General features: G+C 47.2%; 1 protein-coding gene across 1 annotated transcript in view; it reads right to left on the bottom strand.

Annotated features, from left to right (window-relative positions):
• Positions 1–8,586, bottom strand: part of PROK1 (prokineticin 1) — a 40,807-nt gene extending 32,221 nt beyond the window's left edge. Inside the window, exons 1-2 of the mRNA XM_027581473.1 lie at positions 8,536–8,586; positions 8,116–8,251 (exon numbers count right to left, since the gene is read on the bottom strand). Of these exons, the coding sequence (XP_027437274.1) occupies positions 8,116–8,178 (63 nt within the window). The 5' untranslated portion in view covers positions 8,179–8,251; positions 8,536–8,586. The remainder of the gene's footprint in view (positions 1–8,115; positions 8,252–8,535) is intronic.
• Positions 8,587–12,423: the final 3,837 nt, after the last annotated feature.

The following is a 12,423-nucleotide window of genomic DNA, read 5'->3' as shown; positions in this document are numbered from 1 at the left end:
GGTGCAACCTTCACCACAATCCATCTCCAGAACTTTTCATCCTGCAAAACTCAGTTCCCATTAAACAATACCTCCCCATTCCTCCCTCCCCTAGGACCTGGCAACCACATTCCACTTTCTGTCTCCATGAATTTGACTACTCTAGCCCTTCATATATGTGGAATCATATGGATTTGTCTTCTTGTGAGTGGTTTATTTTGTCTACAAGCTTCATCCATGTTGTAGCTGTATTGGAATGTCTTTCTTTTTTAAAGCTGAATAATATTCCATTATATGTACAACCCACAATTTGCTTATCCATCCACCTGTCAATGGATACTTGGGTTGCTTTCACATTTTGGTTATCATAACTAATGCTGTGAATATGAGTGTGCAAATATCTCTTCAAGATCCTGCTTTCAGTGCTTATGGATATATACGCAGAAGTGGAATTGTTGGATCATGTAATAATTCTATGTTTAATCTTTGAGGAACCACCACACTGTTTTCCACAGGGGCTGTACCATTTTACAATCCCACCAACAGTGCACAAGGGTTCCAATTTCTCCAGATCCTTGCCAATACTTGTTACTTCTTGGTTTTATTTTGGGGGTTGTTTTTGGTCCTAATGGGTGTGAGGTAGTATCTCATTGTGGTTTTGATCTGCATTTCCCTAACGATTAGTGATGTTGAGCATCTTTTCACATGTTTGTTGGCCATCGGTACACCCTCCTTGGAGAAATGTCTATTCAAGTTCTTAGCTCATTTTTAAAATCAGGTTATATGGTTTGTTGTCGTTGACTTGTAGGAGTTCTTTACATATTCTGGGTATTAACCCCTTATCAGATACATGATTTGCAAATGTTTTCTCCCATCCTATGGGCTGTCTTTTCACTCTGTTGATAGTGTCCTTTAATGCACAAGTTTTTGGCTGTTGTTGGTGGTTTTTTTTTTTTCAGATTGATTAATTGATTTGAGAGAGAGAGAGAGAGTGCAAGCCAGGGGAGGGGCAGAGGGAGAGGGAGAGAGAGAGAATCCTCAAGCAGACTCCCCGTTGATCGTGGAGCCCAACTCGGGGCTCCATCCCAGGACCCTGAGATGAGGACCAGAGCCAAAATCAAGAGTTGGATGCCCAACCTACTGAGCCACCCAGGTGCCCTGCAAAAGTTTTTAATTTTGATATAATTCAATTTATCTTTTGTTTCCTGTGCTAATAGTGTCATATCCAAGAAATCATTGCCAAATGAAATGTCATGAAGCTTTTCCCTTATGTTTTCCTCTAAGAGTCTTTAGTTTTAGCTTTTACATTCAGGTCTTTGACCCATTTGAGTTCATTTTTTTATACTGTGTAAGGTGAGACTCCGACTTCATTCTTTTGCATGTTGATATTCAGTTTTCTCAATTCCATTTGTTGAAAAGATTGTGGAATGGTTTTGGACCGCTTGTCAAAAATCATTTGTCAAAAATACATATAAATACACATATCATTTGGCCACATACGTAAGTTTTGTTTTTAACCTAGGAATTTACTCAAACATTTCCTTCTAAGTGCTTATAAATACTCAGCTCCTCCAAATGCTCTCCGAACCAGCTTTGCCACCGTACGGGTTCCCTCACTCACAAGTTCCTCATGTTTGACACATGCCCATTCCATGTTTTATGAAAGCGATGTTTTTAAATGTTTGAACATTAGGCTTTGATGGTAACATACAAAGGGCTACATCTGTCTTGGTGAAGATCACCTCTGGTTGGGGGATTCAAAAACCTTTTCACCTCTGAGATCAGCCTTCTGATTAACAGGTAGACTTTTGGCAGGTAGAAATGGAGATCTGTGGCAGACATCAAAGACCCCAGGAACAGCAGGAAAGGTGTTCTCCTTCCTGTTGGCTTCCTTTCTTATGTGTCCTAGCCGTAAAATCTAAGGGCCAACGCAGATGTGATACTTGCACACCAGAAAGCCTAGGAAAAAAGCCCTTCCCAAGGGGTCCCTATTACAGCTCCGGGATCGTGTGGCCCTTCCCAAGCCCCCACCTCCAATTGTCCCCCTTCCCCTACCCCTCAAGAGGCTAGAAAGGTCCTGGGCCTTTCCTTCAACACTTCGGATTCATCTTCAACGCTGCTTTACCTGGGGAATCACATTTCCTGGCGTCTCAATCCCCCAACGTGGCGCATCCGTGAAATATCTCCCTGACAGACTCTAAATGTTACCAGCATTAATCACAGGGATAAACAGCAAACAAGCCCAAGACAGGGCAGCCATCTCTGTCGGACCCAAAGTGGTATTAATCAGAAAACTTACTTCTGGCCACAGAGCACGAGCCCCGCAGCCCTCGAATGACCTTTGCTTTGGCAGCAAAAAGCAAGGCCCGAGAACTTGCTGCTCATTTCCCTAGACATTCTCCAGGGAAGTCTCCAGGGAAGACTGTTGCCGAAGCCCCTCTCTCGGGGCTCTTCACTCTGGAGTGTGCTTCTGCCCCTGGTTGAAGGGAAGGGTCAAAATTTCATGCTGAGACTTGTGTTTTCTGAAGATCTCAGGTATGCATGTTCCTTCTCGAGCTTTTGAGATCACACTGCTGTGGGCCCCAGGCCTTCCTAATGCAGACTTCCTAACCCCTGGTTGTGGCGTCTTCTTGGGCTCTCGGTGGTCACAGCAGCCCGCACTGGCCCGACACTCTGGATGTCCCAGCTTCTGACTAGCCAAGAGACCGTCACTGGCCTCTCCTCTCCTCCCCTCCCTGGAAATTCATGCCCGGCGGGAAGCATGAGGAGCCTCGGCAGAGCCTGAGTCCCGTGTGCTGCTGGGCCCCTCGGCCCCCACTTGCCGTCTCCTCCACCTATCCCTGAGCCTCAGCTGCCCAGATGCCCTGACTGAGGCCTCCGGATGGTCCAGCCCCTCAGCCTTTGTGGGGCCACTACAACTAGCAAAGGCCATCCCCCCCTTGGGGTCAGCAGGGCTACCTAAGGGACTAACCGAGGACGGAGTGAGTGGGGTGGACAGAAACACAGCAGTCTGGAAGCTGTCCAGGGTTGTCTGGACTCCTTTCAGTCTCAGTAACCTGCACACACTGGGTGGGGATTGAGGGCAGGCGCAGGGGCAGCCAGGCTGCACCTGATTCACCTTCACTAAGTAACCTTGGGCGAGTCACTCCACCTGTCTAAGCGGCAGTTTCCAAATCTGTAAGATGGTGCTGATGATAACATCTCATAAAGCTGCTGGAGAGTGAGAATAAAACACTTAGTACAGCACCGGGCAATGATCAGTCCCCAGCAAATGTTAACTATTTTTGGGGAGTCAAGGGTGGATTTTGTCCTGTTTGTGTGGTTGTGTGGATATAAGAAATAGAAAGTCTCAGGGAAAGGACAAGGAAAAAGGCCAGAGAACTTGCTGCTGGTTTCCCTAGACATTCTCTTTGCTGATCGATGTTTCCACCAACTCGTAAAGGAGGTTAGTCCTAATTTCATATTCGCTTGTCCAGAGAGTGATAAACTGTTATCCCCTTAAAGTAATCCACACTGCTTTCAGATCAGCCCTTCTCCGTCTTGACAGATGGGATTATATTCATCTCGCTTCCCCTTTAGCAATTGAAAAGATCAATGAGACATTAGTCTCCTTGCTTCTGACTTTCTCCTGGGGGAAAATGCTGATGGTCCAGAATTAATGTGGCAATTGATTTACTGTGTGGTGGCTAAAGGCAGGCGGACAAGCTCTCCCACCGTGGGAGGAGACGTGGGGGAAGGCAGCCGTGGGCCACTGTATGGGACTGGCTCAGGGGACTGTGTTGTCTAAACTGGGGGAGAAAATAGTTTGCAGAGCAGCCAACTGATCTGGGACCTACATCCTAGTGACTGGCTGCCCCTAGCCTTGGAGTGCCCAAAGCCAGGGACACTTTCAAGTTCTACGTCCTTGACAAGTTATTGACCTCTCCTCTCCTTCATCCATAGAGTGGGGATACAGATTCCCCATCACAGGATGATTGTGGGATCAAAATGAGGTAATGTGAACAGGTGTGCTTTGTAGATGTCAGTTTTTCATTTTCAGGTGCAAGAGTAAAGGCAATGCTCTTGAATGAGAAACGGACCAAGTTTACAGACGTTAAAACCGAGGCCTAGAAAGAGGAAATCCGTAACAGTCAGTAAGTTAGGAAGACCATCCACCATCTTCACTGCTATTGACACCTGAGATCACCATTGTTTCTACTGGTTCCTTGGGGCAGAGAAATGCACAGATGAAGGGGCGGAGAGGGTCAGTTTCCTGGGATCTCCAGAAGGGATTCCTTCTCTAACAGAACAAACATTTACTGAACACCTGCTGTGGGCCAGATGCTTTTCTAGGGACCATGGAGAGTGAGGACCACACACTCAAGTCTGAAAAGGCCTCGGCTGCGAGAGTTCGGTGTTTCTCTCTTGGTCCTCTTGCCCCCCCACCCCATCTTCTCCTTCCCAGAAGCAGCTCTGTCTGTCCCTGACAGGCCTGGGGAGGGACAGATGCTCCCCCCCACTCCAAGTCCTCTCCTGAGAACCTGGTGCCTGGAAATGGCAGTGTTGACCCCAAGCTCCAGGCGGGGCCAGACATGCAGGCTGTCATGGGTGATCATCATTGGTCTGAAAAGTTTCTCTTTCTCGAAATAAAATGTGGGGCTTTTTTTACACTATCTACCTTATTTGCTGTGTAGAACACAAGCTCCTTTCCTAGGGAAGCTCTGCTTGATTTACTAGTGCTCCCAGCATAGAGTTTGGCGAACCAGGACTGTGAAATTCATAAGGAAATGGAACTGTAGACCAACAGTGAGACCACAGCATGAAGTTGGTAGTCACGTGGCCTCTGAGATGGCTCGGGATGCCCTTATTTCTGGGAGCACAAAGCAAAATGACCAATGCTCTAAAATGATGTTGGGAAACTGGTGGGACTGGGGAGCCCGAAAGTTCAGTCTCAGAGTCCAGCGACAAAGCTCGGAACCCCACAGGTGGAAAACGCCACCACCAGCCCTGCCCCTGGCCTGTCACAGCACCCTGCCACCTCTGTGTCAGGAACCTATCCCTACAACCACCCCCTAGACCCCTCACCCCCCAGCCACCCCTCTAAGGCCGCCCTTGCCAGCAAAGTGCAGTTTTCCCAGAGCCTCTGAGGTCTCGTGTAGGTGAGCGTAAGCAGTGAGGCATGGATCACCTGCCTGGCTTTAGTGCAAGGGAGGCCGAGGAGGAAATGTTCGGCATTCTCGATCTGATATAAAGGTGCCCTGAACATAGTAGAGGCATTCATAGGGGGCTGGGCAGCAAGACAGCATTTCAAGTGTCTCTTACAGAGGGCTTCTTGCTTTGCAGAGGGGGATCTTGCTTTGCAGGAGGAGCGCCACCCCCCAACCCCTCTGCAGCTAGGCAACCTTCTGCTCCCTGGCAAAGGGGAGGGGAGTGCTCTCTGCTCTTTCTTCTGCATGAGCCCTGTCTGTAAAACTTCCTTTCCTGGGGCACCTGGGTAGCTCCGTCAGTTTAGGGACCAACTCTAGGTTTCAGCTCAGGTCATGATCGTCGTGAGATCGAGCCCCACGTCAGGTTTGTGCTCAGCGCAGAGTCTGCTCAAGATTCTTGCCTTCAGGGCACCTGGGTGGCTCAGTCGGTTAAGCGTCTGCCTTCAGCTCAGGTCATGATCCCAGGGTCCTGGGATCGAGCCCCGCGTTGGACTCCCCGCTCAGTGGGGGAGCCCTGATTCTCCCTCTCCCTCTGCCTCCCCTGGCCCCACTCATGCACTCTCTCTCTCTCTCTCGCTCACTCTGCACTTTCTCTCCAATAAATAAATTCTCCAAAAAAAAGAAAAAACTTAAAAAATAAAAGATTCTTTCTCTCCCCTCTCCCGCTCCCCCTACCCCCCCACATGGTCTCTCTCTCTCCTTCTCAAATAAATAAATAAATCCTTAAAAAAAGAATAAATTAAAACACCGCTTCCTTTCCTACTCCATAAGTCAGCTCCAACTGCTGGTAACTATAAGCCCTGAATGACAGTTGAGTTCAAATGTGCCCCAGCTGTCATTTCTTATGGTCCCAGCAACGACAAGGGCTTCCCTTTGTTCAGGGCTGGCGCTGGTGCTGGGGACCGTGCTCCCGGCTCCACGTTAATTGTCCGCCAGAATCCTCATACTGCCATGCCGAGGCAGGCGCTCTTCTTATCTTCACGGATTGTGGGGAAGAGTGGGGACATCAAGGCATGAGAAGACTCGTCCAAGGTCTTCCAAAAGGGTAATTAAATGCCGAGACAGTAGCTAAGCGCTGGAAGCCACATGAGGATGCGACAGCCGGTGGCGGCCATCCCAGAGGAAGCTTCCCCCTCTGCTCTCCCGGGTGGGACAGGGCAGGTCATCTCCTCTTCACAACATTCTCTTCTCTGAAATAAGGACCCAGCACACACCTCACCAGGTTCGCGGATGGGGAAGTAAAGACACTGTCCAAGAAAGGATTTTTCCACAACGGTGGGTTTTTTCGCAAGATTACTGACCATGGGACGTACCATTCGCCCACAAGCATGTTCTCTGAAACCCACCTGGGGTGACGGGGATGCACGTCAGGTAGACAGTGATATGTAGCCGAAGAAGCTAGAGGCCGGCGTTGGGCTAAAAGCCTCAGCGCACAGGCCTGCACTGCAAATACATTTCAATACAGGTAATTTCTTTTCCGTTCGTTTTCGAGTTCTTATTTCATTTACACTATTCCAAGGCCGATCAATCTTGACATTAAGGCTGATTTGATGTGTGGTACAGACGGTCGAATTAAGGATAAGATATTTTATCAGCTCCTCTAAATTTTCTTTTCTCTGGTCGACGATTTTTTATACTGCGTTGATCTTTTTTTTATTCATAAGGGCTTCATTCCCATTTGTCATGGCAGCATTAACTGGGCATCTAATGAAGGCTTGGATATGGAAGTCTGCATCTCATTTATCCTCAATAGCAAAATTAATTATTAGCAAAATTTATCCTCAATAGCAAAAGCATCAGGAAAATAGTTTCCTAAGCTGGAACTTCTCTAGCCCACCCTGAGTCATCTAAAATATATTTTGCTTGTGTCTTCCAGGATTGGGACTCGGCTGGACACTTTGGGAGACAGTGCCCCATTTCAACTTCTGTCAACTGACAGTCCATGCCCTACCCCCTGCCCAACTCGTTGTTTGGAGAGGCTTGGGTTAGAATGGCCAGGAGCCTATTCTCGTGCTCATTCCCTCTACACACACTTACTGAGCACCTTCTATAGGCCAAGCTCAGGGATATAAAACAGACTCAAGAAGGTCATAGCCAAGGGAGTCATGCCACCATTATTGGCCAATGTCCAATTCAAAACCAAGGGGGTCATGCCACCACTGTTGGCCAATGTCCAATGTAAGGAAAACAGTTAGCCAAGTATCAAAATTGGGAGCAAGATGGAAAGATTATCTGCTCTATCCTTTTGCCTCTGGTAAGGCGATCTTCTCAACCAGTGTTTCCATTAAGGGCTGCCAAATGTCTGCTATCACAGACATTGATTTTGACTTACAGACTTTCTGGATGTACGAGTATAGTGGTTTCCCAGGGCTGTCATAACAAAGTACCACAAACTGAGTGGCTTAAACAACAGAAATTTATTCTCACAGTTCTGGTGAGCAGCTGTCCAAAATCAAAGCATCAGCGGGGTTGGTTCCTTTTGACTGCTGTGAGGAAGAGATCTGTTCCAGGCCCCTCTTTTGGCTTGCAGATGGCGGTCTTCTCCCTGTATTTCCCTGTATCACTGTCCCTTCTGGGGGACAGTGTCCAAATCCCCTCTTTTTAAGACACCCGTCATATGGGATTAGGGCCCACTGTAATGAACTGATTTGAAGGACTATCATTGAAAAGGCCCTATTTCCAATAAGGTCACATTCTGAAGTACTGGGAGCTAGGACTTAACCACATGAATTTTAGGGAGACACAATTCAACCTGTAACAGTGAATGTCTCTGAGGTTGTTTTAAAGAGAGGTCTAAAACAGCCTCCAGCAGCACAATATAGTTAGAGCCCTGGGTGGAAGGTGAAGAGTATGAAGTTCAAGTTCTAAATTAGCCACCTCCCCTCTCTGAGCCTCAGATCTCTTCTCCAAAGAGCAGGAGATCTGGATGGGGTCTCCAAAGCCCTGTTACCTTTCCAGGATCGTATCGCTGATGAAGTGAGAGAAGTTGAGGCCATGTAGTAGGGAAGTCCATGGTGAGGCTCCACTACTTACAACTAGGGTGATCCTGAGCAAGCGTTGACCTTCTGAGCCTCAGGGGGTTTTAACTGCGAAATGGGGAGAGTGATAGGAGCTACTTCAAAAAGTTGTGAGGACTGTACAATGGAAAATCATTCAGCCACAAAAAGAAGGAAATCTTGCCATTTGCAAGGATGTGGATGGAGCCAGAGTATTATGCTAAGCAAAATAAGTCAGAGAAAGACAAGTACCATATGATTTCATTCATAGGCAGAATTGAAGAAACATAACAAGCAAAGGGGAAAAAAAATAAGAGAGAGACAAAGAGAAACCAAGAAAGAGACCTAATTATAGAGAACAATCTGATGCTTACCAGAGGGGAGCTGGGTGGAGGGATGGGTTAAATAGGTGATGGGGATTGAAGAGGGCTCTTGTTGTGATGAGCACCGGGTGCTGTACGGAAGTGTTGAATCGCTATAGTGTACACCTGAAACTAATATTATACTGTGTATTAACTATACTGGAATTAAAAAAAAACTTTAAAAAATACAGAACATAAATATTCTACTAAAAACAAAATAAAACAAAAAACAAAAAAGGCTGTGAGAATTAATAAGGCCCGTGAATTGCCCAAAACACAGTTGTCACTCATGCACATGAACCGTGAATGGTATTATTACTGCTCTTAGTAGTGGCGGTCAGGCTTTGGATCTCGGACTCAGCTCTCTGGTAGCGTCCGCTGTCAGAAGGCAGGGACCCAGTGTCCCATCCAGTGGCTCCCATGGAGTGAGATGCTTTAGCGCCAAAATTCTGGTGACCCTTGTGATATGCCTTTTCCCAGCTCCACCTTACCCAAATCCTATCCCATTCTATTTAGCTCATTCACATTCGTGTCATTCTGGTTAGGGCTGGGATTTCAGGTGATGTTTCCTCTCACTGTATTTTATAATTTTTATACCATACAAAAGTGTAATAAACCATATTCAGGGGCACCTGGGTGGCTCAGTCGGTTAAGCATCTGCCTTCGGCTCAGGTCATGATCCCGGGGTCCTGGGATCGAGCCCCACGTCGGGCTCCCTGCTCAGTGAGGAGGAGCCTGCTTCTCCCTCTCCCTCTGCCTGCAACTCCCCATGCATGTGCTCTCGCTCTCTAGCTCTGTCAAATAAATAAAAATCTTAAAAAAAACATATTTAATTAGGGCATTTAACATAGCTCTGCGGAGTAGCTGTGTAAATCCAGCCCTCGACCTCCCTCCCCCATGAACTAGACTGCTGGAGGGTATGCCTCAGCGTTTGGCTCTGACCTTCATTGAACTGTTCCTTATTTTCTCATGCGTGCCCTCACCTAAACTGTAAACAATTTGAGGAAACAAACAGGACTTTTTGCTCAGATTTAGCAGAGCTGATGTACTGACTCCCACAGTGCACCAGCTCCTCTGATGTAAAGCATCTCGTATAATCGTCCCCACAACCTCAGGAGGCAGGTCAAGATACTGTCAAATCACAGAGGAGCCCCTGAAGCTCAGAGGTCACACAGGTAGGCGGTGGTCAGGAATTCTGCCTCTGTCTGCCTCAAGCCTAATGCTATCCTCACCAAGCTGTACCAGCTCAGCAGATCTATGGATCCCTTTCCTTCCCCTGGGATCCTGCAGCCTGAGCAGAGTTTTCCATGGCCGTGGTGCCCCCTAGTGGCTTATGAGGGCCCATTCCCCAGCCAGGTTTCAAGCTCATTCCATGGGACATTGAGCACTTGACAGAGTGACCAACAGGGCTGGCCCTGGGGTAGCCGACCCTGTGCGCCCAAGGGAGAACGAGACCCTCTACCCGAGCTGTGCTTCTTCAATGGACCCCCCCCCCAGGAGGATTCTGCTCCTGATAGGCCAAGGAAGAGGAGCTAGGGTCTTTGGGGCCAACAGCAGAGAGAGGACCTAGAAGGTCTGGTTCCCCCAACTGTGCTTCTCACCTCCAACTTCGCAGTCAAGACATGTGGGCCATTCTCTGCTGGACCCTCCTGGGACTTCCATTTCCCACGAGCTTGTTTATGGAGAAGAGGATAAATGTGGCCAAAGTTTGGGACTTAAAGGTTTTTCTTCTTTTTTTAAGTAATCTCTACACCCAACATGGGGCTTGAACTCACAGCCCCAAGATCAAAAGTCATACACTCCTCCAACTGAGCCAGCCACGTGCCCCATGACTTAAAGGTTCTTAACATGACACAGAGTTCCTTTCCCAAAAGACCCATCAAGATTCTTCAATAAATATTGAATCCTCATTGCATCCCACAATGCTCAGGATGCAGAAATGGAGGAGATACTTTTCTTATCTTTGAAAAAAGTAAACATATAAAGAATTACAATGCAATGAGGCAAGTCCTTGAATGTGGGACTTTTCCTGTTACCCCAGAAACGGATATCAGCACTCAAAACTGAGACAAAGAATCGTCAATACCCCTGCCAACTCATGAAAGTAGAAAACAGTGTGGGGTCAAGCACTCTTCCAACCAGCTTTTCTGAGAACACTTGAATCATCAATCCGGCTTTGAGATAATCAGAGATACCCGGGAGCTGCATTAGCCAATATGGCAGCCCATTGCCACACGTGGCTATTGAACACTTGAAATGTGGCCAGTCTGAATTGAAATGTGCTGTGAAAAATATGCACCGGATTTTGAAGACTTAGTACAGGGGGGGAAAATGTAAAATATCTCATTAGTATTTTTAAATTGATTACATGTTGAAATAACAATATTTTGGACACATTAGTTGGATAAATAAAATATACCATTAAAATTAATTTCACCTGTTTTACTTTTTTAGTGTGGCTAGATTATTCAAAACTACAAATGTGGCTCAAGTTATAGCTCTCTAGGATGGCCTGGCCCCGGAGCTTACAAAACGGGAGCTGAGAAGCCCTAGTCCAGTAAAGCTTGACAACGCATGGGACCATAGGGGGCGCTACCGCAGAGCAGCGCTTCCTCCCCAGAACTTCGGAGGGAAGCCGACTTTTAAAGGTAGTTTTAAGCTGCTTTTTCTAAAATTTAAATGGTCCATACTATGTTAACATAAGAAGTTTTTCTAGGCAGAAGTCCGAAACTCCTGAATTACAACATTCAAGACTAGAATTTTAAGAAAGCTGCAAGTTTCACTATCACAGCTAGGGACATATCCTTTGACCCAGTAATTCCATTCTAGTAATTTATCATAAGAAAAATTTTAACGTGCACAAATATTTAGCTACAAAGATATTCACCCAGCATTTGTAATACCCTCCCCCCCCCAAACCAACAACCAACTAACTGGATATTAATAAGGGATTAGTTAAATCATTTATGGTACAACTATATTATGGAATATTTTGTAACTACCACAACGGATGCAAATGAATACTTATTGACATGGAAAGACATTTATGCTAAATTCTGTGGAAAAGGCCAGCTACAGAAATGCAGGTCCATTATGTGTCAATTTTGCCTAAAAAAGAAAAAAATAAATAAAAGCATATATTTGCAGGTAATGGGCTGAAAGGATATTCTCCAAGGGTTTTTTTTTTTTTAAGATTGCATTAATTTATTTGAGAGAGAGAGCATGAGCGGGGGACGGGCAGAGGGAGAGGGACAGAGACAAGCAGACTCCCCAGTGAGCTGCGAGCCCAACGTGAGGCTGGCTCCCAGGACCCCAAGATCATGACCCCAGCGGAAGTCTGACACGGAACTGACTGAGCCACCCAGGCGCCTCTCTCCAAGGGATTTTAAATCCTCTCTGGACAGACTGTGGGTGGCTTTCTCTCCTTATTTCACAACTGCTCTTTTAAAAGTTATTTTTAAGTAGTCCTACCCAGTTTTCTTTGCAAGGGACACCTTCTTCCTCAAACTTTTCCTGCGCCCTCGCCAAAGGAAGAACCAAGGTCTTCGTTAAAATCCCTACACTTCCCGATACCTAGCTTGGGGTTTTCACCGTGTTCCAGGTGGTCCTCAGGCCCCTGCGTGCATGTCACCTCCCCTACACGCCTGTACAGCACTGCACCAGGGTCCGACGTCGCTCTCTGTCCCTGCCGCACCGCCTGGATCTGACTGTCTGATCCGCCCGGTTATTGCAAAACGCACACAAGATCTGGTCTGAAGGTCTCGGAATCGGCTGAATGGAAATCCAAAGGTTGACACCGCTGAGACACAGTGCCAGGGCGGAACCGAGGCCCTGCAGGCCAGCTGCACACCTCTCCCCCCGCGGGAATCACTCGCGCCACCCGGTTGCGGTTCGGGGCGG

This window comes from Zalophus californianus, chromosome 4, assembly GCF_009762305.2.
Source record: "Zalophus californianus isolate mZalCal1 chromosome 4, mZalCal1.pri.v2, whole genome shotgun sequence".
NCBI classification, from domain to species: domain Eukaryota; kingdom Metazoa; phylum Chordata; class Mammalia; order Carnivora; family Otariidae; genus Zalophus; species Zalophus californianus.
The sequence above is the reverse complement of the archived record's forward strand: the minus strand, read 5'-3'. Positions and strand labels throughout refer to the sequence as shown.